Source organism: Beta vulgaris, chromosome 4 (genome assembly GCF_026745355.1).
Source record: "Beta vulgaris subsp. vulgaris cultivar EL10 chromosome 4, EL10.2, whole genome shotgun sequence".
In the NCBI taxonomy this organism is placed as follows: domain Eukaryota; kingdom Viridiplantae; phylum Streptophyta; class Magnoliopsida; order Caryophyllales; family Amaranthaceae; genus Beta; species Beta vulgaris.
In genome coordinates this window covers 65,803,651-65,824,266 of record NC_079205.1, presented here as the reverse complement: position 1 = coordinate 65,824,266, position 20,616 = coordinate 65,803,651, and the positions used below count along the sequence as shown (strand labels likewise).

The 20,616-nt window shown below is 32.8% G+C and overlaps 2 protein-coding genes and 1 non-coding gene across 3 annotated transcripts; 1 reads left to right on the top strand and 2 right to left on the bottom strand.

Moving 5' to 3' along the window:
* Nucleotides 1–4,990: 4,990 nt before the first annotated feature.
* LOC104889879 (uncharacterized) lies at nt 4,991–8,064 on the bottom strand. Its single transcript, XM_010675216.4, has 2 exons — nt 6,908–8,064; nt 4,991–5,947 (listed from the first exon to the last, which is right to left on the bottom strand). Exons 1-2 carry the CDS (start codon nt 7,440–7,442, stop codon nt 5,517–5,519), a joined length of 966 nt encoding a protein of 321 aa, XP_010673518.1. The 5' UTR covers nt 7,443–8,064; the 3' UTR covers nt 4,991–5,516.
* Nucleotides 8,065–14,468: 6,404 nt separating this feature from the next.
* Nucleotides 14,469–16,670, bottom strand: LOC104889881 (hypothetical protein). The gene is made up of 2 exons (XR_008968953.1): nt 16,182–16,670; nt 14,469–14,904 (listed from the first exon to the last, which is right to left on the bottom strand). It is a non-coding gene; the product is annotated as a hypothetical protein (transcript).
* A 1,199-nt stretch (nt 16,671–17,869) lies between these two features.
* Nucleotides 17,870–18,854, top strand: LOC104889880 (dirigent protein 22). Its single transcript, XM_010675218.4, has one exon. It carries the CDS (start codon nt 17,951–17,953, stop codon nt 18,530–18,532), a length of 582 nt encoding a protein of 193 aa, XP_010673520.1. The 5' UTR covers nt 17,870–17,950; the 3' UTR covers nt 18,533–18,854.
* The last annotated feature ends 1,762 nt before the right edge of the window (nt 18,855–20,616 follow it).

Sequence of the window (20,616 nt, the reverse complement as noted above, 5' to 3'; positions counted from 1 at the left end):
TCATTTTCCTTTCATGTCATCGTTTTTCTTACATGTTACCAAACAACAGGAAACTAATTTTGGAATTGTGTTTTCCATTGTAAATTGTTTTCCATGAAAATCATTTTACACTGAAAATGTTTTACACCCAACCAAACGGAGTCTTAGTGGTGGAGCCACATTAAGCCAAGTGGAGCCCTTTGACCCTACTTAAAAATGAAAAATCGTAATTTCTTATAAAATTTAAATTTTTCATTTTTTTTTCTAAAAAAATTTGACCATTTGACTGTAATAGAATTTATCAAATATTTTTTGAACCCACTCAGTATTATTTCTAGATCTGCCACTATTTCACTTGACTTTCAAAAAGAAAGAACACATAATAATAGAGTGTATTTATTCCTCATATTCAACCTCGTACCCCAGATTATTTAACACAATAGTTTTCCACTATTCGTTGTCCACGTGGCCTAACTATTTGTTGCCAAACTCATTGGATTGCAAGATGATGCATGATGACGTGTTAGGTCTCTTTTTTTTTGGATTGAGAAAAACAGAATTGAACTGAAACTGAAATGAAGAGAGAAATCGAATTGAACTTAGCTGAAACCGAACTAAGTTGAAATTGAACTAAAATGAGAACAAGCCCAAGAGAACATAACCTAATATGATTTGGTGAAAGTATTGGGTCAGACCGTCTGACGTATTGTTTACTGTCAGACGGGCTGAGCCCAATACATTTTCTCTCTGCTCCACTTTTTAGGTCACATTCTCTCCTCTTTCTTCTTCTTCTCTGGATTTTCATATAATCCACCCACTTTCGATTCTTGAACTGCAATAATTTCATAATCTACTTTTATAATCCAAAAACCAACTCCTTGGAAAAGAAAGGTATGGTCAAAGTGTTGTAAAAAATGGAAGAAATCATTGGAGATGACCCATCCACTGAGGAACATTACGGGAAGCTTGCTGACGAGATTCATGAGAAGATTAATGATCTTATGAATTCTCCAAAGCTATCCTCTTATGCTACGTGGGCTGCTGCATTTTCATCGAAGGATGATTTATCATGGAACCAAGTTCGTGAAAGAGAAGACCCCGTCCAGTGTAGACGCAAATAAAATGCTAACAGAAGGAACAGAGAGGGAGAGAAATCAGCAGATCCCGCGAGTAGCTTATTTTTCTTGCCATTGAAATTCTTAATCTCAGTCTCCATTCTTTATTGATCTAACAAAGAAGAAAAAAATCAGCTAAGAGGAATGAAGAAGAAGGAGAAAGTGAGAGAAAGCAGAGGTTGGTGTTTTGTTTTTCAGTTGGACTTTGTTTTGTTTCAGTTGGACTTTGTTTTGTTTTAGTTGTACTTTGTTTTCTTTCAGTTGGACTTTGTTTTCTTTCAGTTGGACTTTGTGTTTCTTTCAGTTGGACTTTGTTTTGTTTCAGTTGGACTTTGTTTTTTTTCAGTTGGACTACCTGAAAAAAAAATGAAGACTACCTGAAAAAAATGAAGACTACCTGAAAAAGAATAAAGACCAACTGAAACCCAAAGTAAGTCTAACTGAAGTACAAAAACCAACTGAAAAAAGAAAGAAGACTAACTGAAAACAAAATGAAGACTAGCTGAAAAAAAAAGTAAGACTACCTGAAAAAAAAATAAGACTACCTGAAAAAAAATTAAGAATAACTGAAAAAAATTGGAACCACCTGAAAGTCGTCCGACCAAAGATTATGGTCGGACGAGTCCGACACAATACGTTCTCTATGATTTGGTTATTAATAGAATCGAACACCACCTTTTTTCCACCCTAGCCCTTTATTGAGACCAGTCCAAGACCCAATTTCAAATTATGGGGGAGTTCGACATAACTTCATCCCTCAAGAGTAGATCCACTCTAGACTCCAATACTAGAATAGATGCATTCGATGATGCGCAAGCTCCTTTTGCTACGTTAAATGTAATATTATTGGAAGATATTGTTTAAATTTTATATTTTAGTTCCGCGATTCTATAAATTTGTATTATATATACATATAACACTGTTTTAACAAGTAATTAATAAACAAACATATGATTGGCTATCATTTTTACATAATTTATAGTATACTAGGTATATGTAGCTCTAGATACTCCCAAGACGAAATTCATAACCATCTGATCAAATAAGTATGTATTTGATCATATGGGTATATGTCTTTTCGATGAGTATTTTTTTAAAATGAATATGTATCTAACAGTCTGATCAAATGAATATGTATCTTTCAGATGATGTTATGTTATTGGATTCGTCTCAATGTATATTTTCATAGAATTACATTTTTATATTTTACTCTAATACAAAATTAAAGATATTAATAGTCAAAATAGTGCATCAGCAAGTATAAAAGTCAAAGTGTAGCGAGTAAAAAGAAACATAGGAAGTAAGTCATATCACTCATATCGACTTTAGTAAGAAATTATATACTCCTATATCAGCAAAATATAATCCTATACCATGACCATAAAAATGAATTGATATTTGATGGATAATTACAATGGAACCTTATCATAAATTATTGTTAATGAGATCACATAAAATTCTACTAAACTAGGAAGATTCTCCCCCGGCCCATATATAATATAGCCCTTTTTTCCAAAAAAAAAAAAAAGGTTTCGTGCAATATGTAACTCATTAGTTCTGCATTGTGATCATATGTGCATAACTGATCCATATACATACGTTTCTTCTAAATTAAATAACAAAAACGATGAAGTAGAGGTGGTAGCTCAGTGTAGTAGCATCCGAATTTTAGAGCATTGCCCAGAATTCGAATTTTCATCCCAATAATATATTGGACGTTTAATTCTGAGTTGTTTATTAACCTTATAACCAGTCTATGAATTGGTGTGCTCTGCAGGCTAATAACCTAACAGAGATTGATTTTCGAACCAATTATATTTCCTAATAAAAAAAATAACAAAAACGATTAAAAAAACAAGACTTTGCTTGCACGTATGGGATTATGCCGATCATATGGCCCAAGGCCCGACGACTATACATATCCAAAACTTGCAAGTATATCACGATTTAGTTTTTTTGTTTGACAATAGACTATTATTGTTGCGTATTTATTCCTTTTCTACAAAGAATCTAAATCAATGAATATTGATCAAGTTGTAGTGAAAGAATCAGAATTGTGATTTGTGATGATCGAGTGACAACTGACAACGATAACATATATTTTCCTGGTCAAGAATTCATAAGCTCGGATAAAGATAAGAGATTAAGAAAGGTGGTTTAAATTAGGGAGGAAATCTTAGAATGCAACCTTAAACAGTCTATTTAACGTAGATAATGTATGGCCAGCTAGAAAGACTACTATATACCAAAAAATATGGAGATATATGATGATCACGTAATATGTAATTCAGGAGCTAAGTAGTATTTGGTCACTTGATAAGACTCTTACCTTAGATCTTCGAGGAATCGGGTTCAATCTTTTTAAGTGTACGTATAAGAGAGTTAGGTCCAGACATCGTCCTTCTTATACAATAGCTACAACTAAATTGTGGCCATTACAACAAATAAATATTGAGTTAAAATTTTACAAAAATCTCAACATATATACATTCTTAACATCTCTTTTTAGCTTTATTGCTTTATGCATGTATGTAATTTTGTATAGAAAACTTTAATCATAGACTAATACTTCCCCCGTTGAGAAATAGTTGCACCATTTGCATAGTGTTTACTATTCACATCTTACACTTTAATTATCTTTGGTGATTTATATTTCAGAAAAAACATAGTCAATATGGTATCTTGTTAGATTCGTCTCAATGTATATTTTTTTAATATTAACTTTTTATAATTTTTACTTATTGATAATTGAAGATATTAACGTTTGAAATCATGCATCGACAAGCGTGAAAACCTGAAACGGTGCAACTATTTCTAAACGGAGGAATTATAATCCACGAGAAATTGCCAAATATTGGAGAAGGGCTTGTTGGTCTGTCATTATTGATAACAATCCATGGCATTATAACATTTTGAGTTTGTCCTAGAGGGTTGAGGCTTTCCTATAATGTCATTTTGTCACTTCACCAAACACATAATGATGAAGTAAATCAAATCATTGAAAACTTTCTGATACTATAACTTGCAAGTTGCTTTGGCGGATATTAGTCTAGTTACGTAAGTTGTCTTTAGTTACTTCAGATACTATAGCAGGTTAGTGAAAAATTATGAATCCTAATAACAATAAACAAACAACATTACGAGTTAGCTATTGCATCTATGAACCTACAATATTTTCGGTATTTATGGACCACATTCTTTTTTGCAAGACATGGAGTTGCTTTTGGTTTACTTCGAATTCTATTGTACCCTTTACCCTTTCTTTTGCTACTATTACAATTTACAACCCTCCTTTAAAGTAAAGGGAAATAAACATATTGCAGTAGATTTTTTTTGGAGCCCCGGCCTTTCGGAAAGCTTGTGATAAGAAGAATTTTTTCTGGATCGCACTCACAGAGTCCCTCATCCAGAGACCCAACAAGCCCCAAATCCCCCATTGACATAATCTTCAAATATCCAATGATTTTTTTTTGAAAACTTAACATGATGAAGAATAAAAAGCATTACATTTTTATTTATTAGGGAAGATAATTGATCTGAAGACCAACCCTTGCTAGGCTACTAGCCTGCAAGGTACACCAGCTCATGAGATGCTGGATACAAGGCTAAACAGCCCAGAATTAAATGCCCAACATATTGTGGGATAAGAATACGAACCCTGGACAATACCCTAGAATTCCGGATAGTACTCCACTGAGTTACCACCTCTCTCTCATAAAAAAACATTACATTGTCAAGCGAATCGATAGAAAAAGAAAGAATCATCAAAACAAATTTCATCATCATCCCATTTGATTCTATGTTAAAACATGAAATTTATGTGAGTGTCCACATGATGATCTATGACGATACAACAAACAAAAATAGCAGATATAGTGGGAGAAGCGAACCATTCATAGAAAAACAAAGTTGTTTTTCATAGTAATTTATTCCATAATTTGAGTATTACCAACCAAGTACACAAGATACATTCTTGTACACACAATGATATACAATATATCCACCCAACTCCTTTTTCCTAAACTTGCTTGTCTAAGATTACAAACTATATATACAAGCATACATATTACAAAGCAAGTGAATGTATGAAAAAAATGACAAGAACATCTTGAATTGTTAATAAGCTTTCTGTACACACCCCTTCAAAAATCCTCGATTAAATCAAGCTAACACCCTACAAATAATTATCACTTAATTGAAATTACTTTTAGGAGCAAGCTTGACCATTAACTAAACCGAAAATTCCAGTAGGGATCACAAGAAAAATATAAAAAATGAAGGAAAAAAATCAATATCAACCACTCCACACGTAAAAACTATTTAAATACATTTATTGTTTATTTCTCTCCTTTGATACTACACCTTTACGAACTTTCCATATCGTACCCTTAAACTTTCCAACGTCACAATTGTCAGATCAATTTACCTTTCCATATAATCAATCGCCTTATTATTTATATTCCCGGCCCCACTCACAAAACACTGCATTTCACTAGATTTCCCACCAATCTTCTGTGCTTCAACATCATCCTCTTGATCAGACAAACTATCCATAGGACTATACTCCACTTTATTATATTTATCCCCATAAATGGTCATCATAAACATGTAAAATGAGGCTGCAAAAACAGCTAACAATATTAAGAACCAACTAAATTGAATGTTAACTAGTGCCTTAGCACGGTGAAGTGACTCCTTTCCATCACACCTAACCACTTTATGACCTTCTTCTTCGTGCATGAAACACCCTTTAGCAATTAACCCTGGGGTCCACAATGCCACCCCCATCACAATTAGCCACACCCCTTGAAATAGTATGCTTAAGGACCTCGTGAACGCAATCACAAAGCTTTCTGTCGATAAAAAAAAGTAGAATATTAAGTGTCTCCTCAGATAACATGTTACACCATAACGTATTGTATAATAAAAATCTCACATGTACATAGTGAGAAAAACTTCAACAAGAATGAAATGGACCACACAGATAATGATATGAAATATGATATCATTTTGTCATTTATTTCATGTCATTTGAGTTTTTTTTACCGAAAAGTTGGTGGATTTAAGATTGTTACGCAATAAATTATGGTGTAACAGTTAAATTCATTCATAAATTTGTGTAAAATTTTATATCAATGTAAATTTAATATAAATAGAATATATTATATTGTCTTCGAAATACAATATATTATGCTATGTTGTGCTTCATATACGCATACAAAGAGTATGCTTAGAACTTAAAAAGGATAATGATGATCAAATATTCTACGCAATCGTATTATATACTAGAGCTTGTGTGGGAAATCAATGATTCATCAACCAATTATATAGTTTTTGATTTTTTATGTATAAGAAATTCAGATATTCTATTTCACACAATTTGTGTAACACATGCATGTTATTTTATATGAGAGGACTGCATTGTTATGTAACATAGACATTGTATGAGAAATATTCCAAATTTGATCGATAAGAACATAGATAAAAATTTGTAAAAATTGTTTTTGATTGGTAAAATTTATTTTGACCCGTAAAATTCAGTTTAATAAAAAAAGAGAATTATTTTTCATTACTTTCTTGTTGTTCTAGCCTTCTAGGAATCGCATTTGACTAAAATATATAGGCAAAGTTTGTAAAACAAACTTGATCATATATAATTCCTAACAAATACTCCTCATATAGTTATATAAATAAAATATGATCAATGAAATCATTTTTCAATACAAGTACATGATAATTATTATTTCCTTAATTCTCGTGCTTAAAGTGAAACAGGAATCATAAAATGAAACGGAGGGAGTAATAGTTATTACCTGAGTATGCGATGCCAAGGACAGTAGTAGACAAAGAAATGAATATAACAAGCTGAAGAAGCCAATGGTACTGCCCTTCAACGCCCATATGATCAGATGAATGGAGGTGAAAGAGTAGTAATTGTTGTCCAAATGCAAGGGCTGCGATGAACTGAACGACGTCGTATTGAGCAGGAATATTACGGTTGCACCACCTATCAATAGCTAGTGCAAAGGTAGCATACACAAAGAAGGTAAGGGAAATGGAGGAGTGCTCAAAGTTGTGTAGGTGGTTCGTAGGGATGCTGCCATCGGTGTCGAATGGCTGGTGGCGTTCGGGGCCGATGAAGAGCTCCATGGCAACGGAGAACAAGCTGCCTACCATGATAAGGTAGAGTTCGAGGCGGCGGAGACGGTGGAGATTGGAAGGGAACCATGGGAGGGACTTATAGTTAGGCCCTTTAAGAGCTAGTAGTTTAAGATGGTTAAAGAGGTGCCATAATCCAATTATAAAGAACCCGAAACCCGGCCCGACGTGCCCGATTAAGGTACCCATCTTATGTGATCTAGATTAAAGGGTTGTTAAGGTGGTTAGGTAAGTGGTTTGACTTAACATATATTAGAGTAATATTGTATATAAAAGAATAAAAGGGACTTTTATTAGTTTTAGGTCTGTATTGTACGTAAACACTATATATATTGAATGTCGGGTTAACTTAATTAACGAGGCTAAGAGAGAATAGAGGTCTTAGCCATTCACAGAGCTCCCTCAATAGAGGATTAGTGATTAGCTATGTGTTCCAAGGATCTTGTATGGAAGAGGTTAACCACGCTCTCTCAATCAATCGAATCCCTCGCTTCTCAGATGTAGTAGCATGGATGTAAGTAACCTATGAATATCTTGGAATTGTAGTTCTATAATTGTATTTTATCCCTTGAGGGCAATGAAATGAATGAACTGAGCTGATCAAAAAAAAAAAAAAAGAGAGAATAGAGGTGTGTTGTAAAAATAGTGATGTAGGGACTAGGGATATATGCATGAAGTGAAGGAAGATATATATAGTGGATGTTTAAGGAGAGGATTGTTTAAGGGGGTAAAATAAATTTCAAACAAGTCTAGAGAGTTCTCAAAGAAGAGAAAAAAAAGACTCATAAAAGAAGAGAGAAAAATAGAGTTGAAATTTTGAATGGACTATTTGAGAATATTTGATGTTGTGCATATATAACTGCATATGTCATGTGACTATGCGAGGGGTGGAGTGGCTTGGGGTATAAGGTTAGCAAAGCAATTAAGAGGTAGTTGACTAATGACTAAGAAATGCAACTTATCTGTTTTCTAGAAATCTAAACAACCAAATCAAATAAAACTACAACACTTCATGCTTTAATCTTTGTCTAATCTATACAACTACATTTTGCATGAATAATATAAATCTACTTGTCTTTTTGATAAAATGAAGGTGACCCACCAAAAGATAATGAGATACGAAAGTGTATAAGTGTGGAGAATAATTGTGTTAATATGAATTAAGTTAATTCTGACATTTAATATATATAGTGTTACAATACAGGCCTAAGACTAGTAAAAGTCCCTCCTATCCTTTTACATACAATATATCTCTAATAGAAAGTTTATCAAATTTTAAAATTTAAACTAGTTTTTAGACTCGAGTTATGTTTTGAGTACTTATTTTTTTTTTATTATTATTAATAATTTACTTGAGAACGATTACCCTAATATAAATATCACTTAATTTAGTGATTAATACATTATAGTATATGAATTACATGGAATAAAACATCCTAAAAAATTTATGGACATAAGAATAAAATCAAGAGATGATATTACTAGATAATCATTCAAATAAAAGTTGTGTGTGCCAATTTTGAACTTCCCTTTCATTCTATTTCTAGTCAATCATTCAATCCGTTTCTTTATAGATCATACTACATATGCTAAATGATAAACCAGGAGGGTTCAATGTTATTGCTCTCCGTTGACCATGACTTTCACGAGTAATTTAGCACCCCAATAAGCAACTTTTTATATATTATTTTTCTAATTTCTAATCTAATATGGCGGATTTGTTACTCTTATGTCATTGATGATCTAGCTTGTTAGCTAGAGGCATCAACATTAGGAACTTGCAATTTCATATCAGGTTTGATAAATCTCTAACAGTTAGATATATTTAACACATGTGTATATAACAAATATTGTTTGTGTATGTAAAAATATTGTTTGTTTTTCTTATAACAAATAAGAGAAAAACAACACAAATTTACATACCCAAACAATATATTATATACACAAACAATATTTATTACACGAAAACTTATATCTAACACATCTAACTATTAGATGTTTATCATCCCTCAATTCGAGGGTAATTCTTTTTTGTTGTACCCTTCAATAAGGCAAAAACAACTGTGGATCTAACTTGTTTACAAGTTGCAAAAAAGTAAGGGGGGTTGTCCTTATAATGGGCTTATTCTCTATTGTAATTGTTGGATTGGACCAACTTGATGAGATCTTACCCGGATAACTAGAGCAACTTGAGGAGCTATTATAGTTGCTTTGGACTGTTGAAGATGACCTTGGCCCCGCAACTCAAAGTCTCAACTCATGATTCATTTTTAATACGGTGGGGTGTCAATTAAGGGTGTCTTCTCCTCTTGCACTTGCTTTAATTCCTTAAACTGGTCTCACGTGAAAAAAGATGGTGATTTTGTTGCTCATTACTTAGATAAGCTAGTTTTTTTTGGTATAGAATAAATTTGGGAGAACCACGCACTTTCCTGAAGAGGTGGCTCCCTATATTCTCATGAACAATTCGTCCCTTGATTGATCTACCTTGAGCTTTTTCCCTAAAAAAAAAAAGCTTAGCAAAAAAAGAACTTATTTCACATATTATTAGTCACTCGAGATCAGCTAGGAAGGTGCTCTCTATAGTTGATATCGATTATTTTAGAATAATCGAATGTTGGTATTATAGTGGAAAGATCACCCATAGTTTGGATTTGTTTTATGAAATTTTCCTTTTAATATTGAAATTATTTAGGATTCAAAAGAGAAACGATGAAAGGCTATTGATAATGTTAACAACCAAAGAAATACAATCAATAAAAAAAACATATAGATTTATGTGCATGGTTCACCAATAATGTGTTGGCTAATCTACGAATAGAGCGAGAAAATAGATCTTATCAAATAAAAGTGCAATATTTTTGAATAGATCATAAGGGACTTTGTATCTACTCCCAATATTTTTTTAGGGTAAGGAGAATTCCCTTGCAAGGAAGGGAAAAATTGAGGATCCTTTTTGCAAGGGGTGAAAATCGAACCACTATCACAGAAGTGGAAGAAGGACCTTACAACCACTAGACCAACCTTGATCCCCATTTACTTCCAATATACACACCTGACACCCCTCGTATTGGATCGTTTGAAGCGCAAGATTCAAGACATCTCAACAAATGTATTCAGAGTCAATCAAATTTGATATTAACATGGCAAGACGCACGAAAAATTGAGATTCATAGGGACTAGGTTTTCACTTGAAAATAAATGAAAATAATTGTTCAATGATTTAAGACTGATAGAGTATAGATCTATTTCTTGGATCTCAACCATCAGCTTAAGTTTTTGGTTGAATCTCCAAAAATAGATCTATACTCGATCAAAGACAATGCAAATGCATCAGTCATGCTTGTTGAATGAGTTTTGACCAAAATATGAAGGATACTGGATACGTACGTATAATAACTTTCCACCTCCAATATAACATGGGCAATAGATTACCACATTAACAATAAATGATGGTTGATTATCATCCTTGCACTGCGTAAATTGGTCAACAATATCTACGTAAAAATACGGGTGACATTAGAACTACGTACATATCATATGCTATCTTAGCTACTTGCGAGAGTGTGTGCTATCAGGAGTAGCACCAACACCAGTGGTGACTTTTGCAACATCCATTGCACTTGCCTCCGGCTTTTTCTTGGTGTACAATACAAGGTAACCGATGGCGGCGGCGGCGGCAGCGCCTCCAATGGCCATTCTCAATGGACAAAATGGTATATTCTTTCTTTGGTGTAACACTTGACTTGGTTGTTTCTCTTGTGGCCTATTTTTTGTTGCTTCATTATCTCTTGTTCCTTTGTCAGACATATCTTCTTATTGCAAAAAATTCTTTGAAACTTCAAAGTTATCTTGGCATACAAAGGAAATAAAGTCTTCAAACCTCTTTTGGATTTTCTTATGTGATTCAAGTATCAAGGATAATTATCATTAAGAATAACGTTGTCCGCAAAAAGTGAGGAACCATAGATTGGTGAAAGGATATTAGTTCTCATTTTTGTTAGACTTGGTCTTATATATCTAAAAATAAAACATGCCTTTCAAAGTGCCTTATATTTTGGTTCACCCATAAGTAAAAATTAAGGTGTTTCATTGTAATTTTTCAAGGAACAAGTAACTTTGATTAATCAAACTATACTTTTCTATAAATTAACACATCCAACAAGACAATGCGGACTGATAAAATTGTACATTTATACTATTACCTTTGTTCTTTATTATTTACAACGATTTGATATAAAATGTAAGTAGAAAATGTTTAATCGTTACAAATAATATGAAACGGAGGTAGGATGTTATATCTAGAATAATTTGGACTTGTATTGAAGTTCAATCTTCATAAATGAATATGTTGCCTTCATAGCTAAATATAATGACGAATAAAGAGATGAGAAATTAAATACTTCAAAAAGAGATGAGAAATCAAATATTCATGTAGTCCAATATAGAGTGATTTACAAGCAACAATAGTTCACAAAGTATATAAAATTTAGTATAAAACAATAAAATTGAAACAGATAAGATAAAGCTAAAACTGACAAGGTGCTGGAACTAATAAGGTAGTTGATTAGATTAATTATTTGATAAAATTAGTTGCTTAAGTTAATAAATTATTTTTGGCAAAATTAGTTGTTATAATTTTTTTTTTTCCAAATCTTCAGTCACCTGATTTTGAAAAGGTAAAAATTTTAACTTATCATTTAAGTCTTCTTAACTACCTGAAATTTATTTTACGTACTCCCTAAACACTATTAATCATTTTAGCACTTAAAATATGTTAGCATCTAAAATATGTTAACATCTAAAATGTGTTAGCACCTTATCATTTAAGGTAATTAATAAAATGCTTCCTCAAACGAAACCTAAATATATAAATAGCTTTTTTTCTAGCTTGGCTGATAAAGAGGCCGGTAGACATGGTCATATGATTCATATCCATGCAAGAAAAATTGTGCGACCAACTCAAGCAGTAGGGGTAGGTATGGCAATCCAGTCCGAATCCGACCCTAGTCCGCTCCGATCCGAAGGAAAAAATCCGAGTTGACTCCGACAAAAAAGTAATCCGACTCCGACTCCGTTTATAAATCCGACTCCGAGTCGTAGGAGGGTCGGAGTCGGATCTCAAAAAATAATCCGACATTCGAATTCGACTCCGACGTTGAGTCAATCAATCTTTTTTTTCTTATTTATGTAATGTCTTATTTATGTATAATCTGACCTCGACTTTAAGCCAATTGTATTATATAGGATTTTCTCATAAAAAAATGATTATTAAATTAAAAATAATAATAATAATTAGATTATTTGTACTATATAAGATTTATGATGATTAGAATAAATTGTAATGATTAAATTATTATATTATAGAAAACTATTCTATTATAAAAAATTGGAAGAAAAATAAGTCGGATCAGGTTCGGAGTCGGATGTTCGGATAAGTCGGATGTCCGGATTTTAAGTCGGGTCGGATCTCAGACTGGGATGTTCGGATTTTAAGTCGGGTCGGATTCGGATTTTCAAAGTCGGATGTCGGAGTCGGACTCGGATTTAAAATCCGACTTTCTGTAGGGTCGGAGTCGGATTATGCATAATCCGGTCCAAGTCCGACCCGTTGTCATTCCTAAAGTAGGGGTGACTTGCTATACATGAATACATCAGTTGAGGGTTTTTTTTTTATAAGGTGACTTTTTGTATATTGACAGAAAAATTCTAATATTTTGTTATATGATAGTAGTATATATAAGGGTGAAGCATTCAAGTTTCAACTGAATTTGCATCTTTTTTTTATTTGGATATGCAACCTTTTTTTTTTAGTCGAATATTACTGATTACATGCATCTTTTTAATAGAAGGTGCATATATTTTTTCATGGAATCCGGTAAAAAAAATTATAAAATCAACTTTCACTTTTTATTTTATTTTTAAGAAAAATATATAGGAGAGCAACTAGTTCGAAAAGTCGCATCCAAAATTAATGAAGCATATGATCTATCTCATCTTAATTCTTAAGTACTCGTTCAAGCTCCATGGATTACTCTCTTATATACTATCTCCGTTTTACAATACATGCACCATTTTTATATGGCACACAAATCAAGAGTGAGGAAAGAGAGTGTCGTGATTGCTTTTTAACCCATGTGTGATTATGTTTTAAAGGAGGGGATCTATTGTGAAACATCCAAAAGAAAATATAATGCATATATTGTGAAACATTCAAAAGAAGAAAATAGTTATGTATTTTGAAACGGAAGTAGTATATGATAAGAACCGTGCACCTATCATCAATTATATTTACGTCTATAATTCTAAAACATGCACCTACCACCTACAATTGTAGATTGTATAGGTGCATGCTTTTCGATAGTTGTTAAATATGGGCCTGGGCCGCACCCATTACAAGGAGAGAGAGTCCATTTCACAACACAAAGGAGGTTCCTCACATGTGCATTATAAAGTGAACCCATCTCTCTTAGATAATCAATGTGGGACACTATGGGCCTGGGCCGCACCCATTACAAGGAGAGAGAGTCAATTTCACAACACAAAGGAGGTTCCACCTTAAAACCATATGGCAATAAGGGGAGTAACCCCTTTGCATTATAAAGTGAACCCATCTCTCTTAGATAATCAATGTGGGACACTCACATGTGGTGTGCGCTATACATCATAGCTTCAACAATAGTGTATGTGCATGGTTTTAACCATACACGTTAGATTTACAGGACTTGCGTGATCGTCCATACATAGAATTGAAAATGGCGTGCAAGAAAAAATCACTATATCCTATACAAATTAAATGTCTGGCTATCTTTAAACAAACGGAGTTCATACATTGAAAGAAATTAACAATAAACTTAATTTCAACCTCAAATGTTTAGAACAAAATCTAGTATCAACAAAATGTTAAACATGGCAATTAATAAACAAATTGGAAACATGTTTTTGGTCCAAGAACGGTCTATTTTTTTGCCTTTTCCCATTCATATTTTAACAAAGGAAGAAACCAACAAAAACCTGATAAAATCCAAATCTTTTCTTGTGTTTAAAGATGGTGTACATATACCATTTCATACCACCTTATACTCTCTTCGTTTCGTTTTAAATGTAACAAAAGAATATTTTATATCTCACAAATAATAGCAATTTGTTGCATTTAAAACGAAACGGATAAAGTATCTTTCATTTTATCAAACCAAATATGTGGTACATATATACACCAAATTGTACATACTCAACGAAATCATTATGCTAACTTCAAATACTGGTCTATATATCATTTCTGAATATCACATTTTTGTGATAAAACTTTCATATCATCACCAAAGGAATTGACCTCAAATTCGCACCCAACTTCAACATCAACTTTGTGAGTATATAACCAAGTTTTCTTCTTAAGAGGTATGTTCATGGACAAGTTCAAATTCAATGGTTTCTTCTTATGAGATTGAGATTGTAACTCTTTAGGCAAACCTCCTTTCGACGTCGATTCGGCCAAAACCAATTTTACTGCATCAATTTTCCCAGGTTGTTCATTTTCTAACGCAGGAAATGAGCCATATCCTATCTTCTTTCCTTTGTAGGTAAGTGTAGCGCTGCCTTGTTCATAACTAATATCATTCATATTGTTTGGGTTGGTTGTTTCCATTGAAACCTGATACAATAACTAACATTAGTAACAAGATTGATTTTAATTGTATCTTGATGATTAAACTTGACACATTACTAGACTCGAATCTGATTTGTAGCGAAAATTTTACTTGAATTGAGCCTGACTCTAAACGACCAGAACATAGAGAAAAAAATAATTTGATTAGTACTTACTGACTTACGCCCTCCGTTTCCTAAAGATCTTCCCACTTTCCGTTTAAGGGTGTTTCCAAAAGATCTTCTCACTTTTGCTTTATTCCTTATTTGGCAAAACAAATTTCTCTATTTACCCTCTCATGTTACTATCATATGGTCCACCATTACATTATTAATTCAATTTTACTCCCTTTCTCTCTCCTACTTTAACCCCTTTTTATTTGTTTATTTATCTTAACCCCTTTCTCTCTCTACTTTACTCACACCATGCCCCACACAACTTGATTTTCCTTGGTATCTGTGGGAACAGTAAGTGGGAAGATCTTTAGGAAACGGAGAGAGTATCATAGTATATAACCAAGAATGTTTTGGCCTATTGGTTAAGATTGAGGTGCTGTAAACGATAGTACTTTGTACTGCCTTTGTGGCTCATATGGATAAAAAAAACTTATCATAGTATATTGCTATTAATAGGCCTAAATATGTTTGACTTCAACGTAATTACCTCAAACAATAAACGATTTAAGTTGTGAGAAAAAAGATAAGAACCATTTCCTAACAAAGTTTTATATTAAGAATTGAGTTTAATTTTTCTTTCCATTTCGAAATTAGGGTGTTAATAATTTTTGAGGTCAAATGGATGAATCTTGGCCATTTACTCTTGATTGATTAATTGTATAGCATGGAGTGAAGTACTTTTTATGAATTGAAATTACATTTGTTAAGTTTATTAAATATGTAGTTTTAAAACATTGGTTTTATTTATATGACTAGTATTTTGGCTCAGGAGATGTCCCGAGTCAGTTATAATTATCAAATATATTATTATTCATAATATTTCTTAAATAATTTTATTAGAATTTCAAATTTTTCTATCTAGTGCAAAATTGGATAATGGATGTTAAATATGGCATGATAAGTTGTTTTTTTTTTAAAAAAAAAGTCAAAGGAACTGGGAATAAAAATAACAATTTCGATGGAATTATAAGACTTTATTATGTTTTATTTTGAAACATCAAACATTGAAATTGTAGTGGATTGGTGGTTAAACTCTCATATTTCATTTTGAGGTTCACGAGTTCGATTACAACAAGTATAGAGGTCAATATATAGTACAAAAATTACCTCGAATAAGTCAGTAGAAGCTTTCTTTTTAGAAGACGGCTCAGGATGCTTGATATCAAGATGCTTGACCGAGAAGGTAGGGTTCTTAGGCCTCAACGTAAAATGATTCACGCATACAATAACGCTAACAAGGAACGCAACCACGAAAAATATAGACAAGAACCAATACACACACCGCCGTCGTCCCCTTTGGTCAGTTAGTACCGGATTCCGGTATCTTTCGACGATTTCGGCGTTCTCCGGTGGTGGAACTCGGTATATTTGGTCCTTAGGAATTTGGATAATGTACGTTGCATGAGGTTGAATATTAGATTTATCATCCCTAGTAGAGGACACAATTTGCATGTCATCATTTTTATCGTTTTTTGGTACATTTTTTACGTGATCAATATCATCATTATCGTCAAATTCCTCTTCTTGATCCTCGTTTGATCTATGATGGTGGTTGTTGCCGTCGTCGGGAGTGGCACGTGGGACCCGCTCCTCCATTGACGAAATGGGGAGCGGTTCTCACAAGGAGGAGGAGGAGGATGAGGATGAAATTTTCTTAGTTTTTTTTTAAGAATAATGCATGTAGATATTATTGGAGAAAAAAAGGGGAGATATGGTGTAGCTAATGTTAATGAATCATAATAATCAATGATATTGTTGAAATTGTTATTGATGTTTCTCTTCTTTTGATCCTCCTCTTGGAATAATTAGATTGTTTTTGTGTCATTGTGAAAAATGATGAGGGTGGATAATGGGTAGGGAATAATTGGGGTTGGAAGAGAGAAAATTAGGGGATGAGAGGTTGTTACAACTTCTAAATAAGACGTATGTATTGTGTTGTCAATTGTCACCCTTCCTCTTTTCACTTTTCTTTCTTTAGACTTTCACATGACATGTACTATTATTGTACTTCTCACCACCATTAATTGATACTTTGAACTCTTTTGTTAACATCATATTGTCATTAAGGTGAAATTCCTCATCATGACAATTGACATGCATGCATTTCAAAGACCATCTATATTTAAACAAGCTAAGGGGAAGTTTTGGTGTTTCTAGAGTGCTAGCAAAGAAGTGTAGAATTAAGAATTAGGATCTGAACTACGCCGGATCAAATCTGGTCAATTATAATAACATTCATTATAAAATACATTAAATTTGGTCATATTTTTTTTTTTGTCGTGTTAAACAACATATGGATGATTGTATTTCAAAGTAGAGCGCAATTCATATCTTGATAGGATTATTCAATGCATCAGAGGCAATATTTCTTTAGTATAGATGTTTCAATACGATATATCTTCTGTCTCATGATCGTGTCTTATTATTAATTAAAAGCCTAAAATAAAGTGAAGCGTGCTAGATAATGAAAATTGGTTCGTCTAAACAAGACAATTTGGTGTAGTTTCACTTGAGACCTCCTAGTCAATTTCCCTCTCATGTCTATTGGAGAACTTGTTTTGCACTTAACTTCTTTTTTCAACTAAAAAAACTATAAAACCATAAAGTACTCTTATTAGACACTCAAAAAGGTGTAAAACCAAGACTAGAATATATATGCAATAATACACTTTATAAAAGGGAAAATAAAGCTCCTTTCTTTACAAGTTAGTCCAAAATCTACCTTAACTTTTATTCTATTTTATTCACCACTTGATCACCTTACTCACCTCAATTCCTCTATATATACACACAACACATGTAAATGGTTAAGAATCAAGCATCACTAAGCAAATCTCCAAAACAAAATTAACCAAATTCTTTTACAACTTTCTACAATGTCAAATTTTCTCCAATTTACAACTTTTTCCCTCTTAATTATTTACTATTTTACCCTCCCATCCCTAATTCAAGCTACATTTGGTAGAATCATAGAAGATGAAGAGGCCCAACAACTTGGGCTTGGGCTCAAGAAAGAAAAACTTAGCCATTTCAAATTTTACTGGCACGATATCGTTAGTGGGCCAAGACCAACATCTGTTAAGGTGGTGAGCCCGCCCAAGAATTCCTCCACCGCATTTGGGCTTTTGAACATGATTGATAACCCACTAACAGTTGGGCCTAAACTGAGCTCAAAGCTAGTTGGGCGGGCCCAAGGGTTCTATGCCTCAGCCTGTCAGAAGGATATTGGGCTTCTTATGGCCATGAATTTTGCTTTCATGGAAGGAAAATATAATGGTAGTACGATCATAGTGTTAGGAAGAAATATGGTGTTTAATAAGGTACGAGAAATGCCAGTGATTGGTGGGAGTGGATTGTTTAGGTTTGCTAGAGGTTATGTTCAAGCTAGGACTAATACTTTTAATGCTAAGAATGGGGATGCTACAGTTCAATATGATTGTTATGTCATGCATTATTAATATTGTTTCGATTTCTAAAGAGAAGGTTGGGCCATGTATGGAAAGAGCGTAACATTTAGGCTCGTCTCCAGACGACAGTGTCAGTCTAAGTCTGTTTTCCTTATAAAAAAAATGGGAAGAGTGTAACAATTACGTGAATTACTCAAACATACTCAATTTGTCCCTCTCATTGGAAAAAGTAAAAGTGTTTGAGAAGGTGTTAGTATATCTTTGGAAGTGGACAATATGTATGGTCCACTCTCTAATCTATTTTGATGTGTAATACAAAAAAAACTCGATGTTTTAAGTATATTTATTTTTCAAGAATTATAGAGTTTTACAATTGAAGTGTTCGTATTTATATTTGTATTCATTTGAATTACGCTTATACTATAGTATGTGTTATGTACTAAATTAAAGAGTTTAATTATTATACGATCTGAGATTTAAACTTAAGTAATACTCCATCTGTCCAAGAATATAGTTTGTTATATATATGTAATTTTGACCCTTAAATTTTCAATTTCGCATTAATAAAAAATATAAAAAGTTTGATATTAAGAAAATACACGTTGAGACGAATCTAACAAAATCGTACATGAGTAGTTTTTTTCGTATATGATAATGAGAATATTTGGTCAAAAATTTTAAAGTTTGATCAGTCAAAAATGAAATATTGTACACAACTACACACTATATTGTAAAACGGATGGAATACAATAATCACGATGGAACATTTCATCAATATTAGATATAGGCGGTTTCACCTAAAGTGCTAAACGGGCTTCCAAACAAAAAGCACGAAAAGGAAAAGGAGGATTGTCATACTCCAATAATCATAGTTATGGTCCACATACAAGTGCACGAGTTGAAATTCCAACATGATTATATGAAGCATCCTATGCTTATAAACATAATCATGGTACGGTGTTGAACTTGTTGCTATTAAATTAAGTCTACTCATATGCTTTTTGTAACTTTAATTTATTAACCAAGTGTAAAAAAAATTAAAAAAAATCTACTCATTTGCTTTTTTTTTTTTAAGGTAAGTAGAAGGCGTTCAAACCAAACCTGATTTTCGCACAGGTCAACCTTCAGGTTTGCAAGCAAGGCTTCTTGGGAGTAGGGTGGAATGATAAGGGAAAATCTCCGCTCTCAAAATGCTTTTAGCGTAGTTTGATCCCACAACCTCAAACCACTAGAGCAAGTACTACTACTTGGTTACTCATTTGCTTATTGATCAGGTACTTTTATTACACTGTACTCTTGTGTGTAAGTGTGAGTTTCTAAGTGTAGAGAAAAAAAAATATATTACAATTATAGTTTTAATAATATAAGTATATGAATGTATAATTATAAAATTTCTAAGAATTTGAATTTACGCGTGCAATCGTATAATAACGAATCATAATAGTAGTAAACTAGTAATTATAAACTTCATTGATAAATGCTTAGATTATATGGTAAAGGGTTGTTTCACTTTGACTAATGAAGCTAACACTTGTAGAGAAAGCTTTGCACAATTGTTGTGCTGTGCCTATCTCGAACAAAATACTTCATGAATTAGCTAGAGTTTAACAAACTTTGAACTAATTACAATGTGGTTTTTCTTTTCAAATTGTTATAAAATTGAGAGGATTCACTAGTAGAATAAATGCTATTTGCTGCGGTTAAAAAGTGCCCTATTGCTGCGTTTTTGAGCGCGCAGCAATTAAGGGCGCAGCAATAGGTATTAATAATATTGCTGCGGTTTTAAACCGCAGCAATATCTTCAAATATTGCTGCAGTTCTTAGGCCAAACCGCAGCAATATTATAATTTTTTTACCTGTTTAACACGTAATATTGCTGCCGTTTCTGGCCCAAAACCGCAGCAATATTATATATTAAAAAACAAAAAGCTAATATTGCTGCGGTTTTGGGCCAGAAACCGCAGCAATATGTCCTGGTACAAGCAAAAAATTTTTTTTTTTTTTTTTTGCATTTGCCATTTAATTTTGAAATATTATAACCAAACAACTAACCCATTCACTATCCATTAAATTCACATACAAACTAAAGATAAAATGTTCATTAATTGATAAAAAAGAAAAATCTAATTTCATCA

Excerpts from the sequence above, each read along its gene's own strand:
- LOC104889879 (XM_010675216.4), bottom strand. The coding sequence starts at position 7,442 with ATGGGTACCTTAATCGGGCACGTCGGGCCGGGTTTCGGGTTCTTTATA. Across the intron at positions 5,948-6,907 it reads CCTTGGCATCGCATACTCAG|AAAGCTTTGTGATTGCGTTC; the intron begins GTAATAACTATT and ends TTTTATCGACAG.
- LOC104889880 (XM_010675218.4), top strand. The coding sequence starts at position 17,951 with ATGTCAAATTTTCTCCAATTTACAACTTTTTCCCTCTTAATTATTTAC.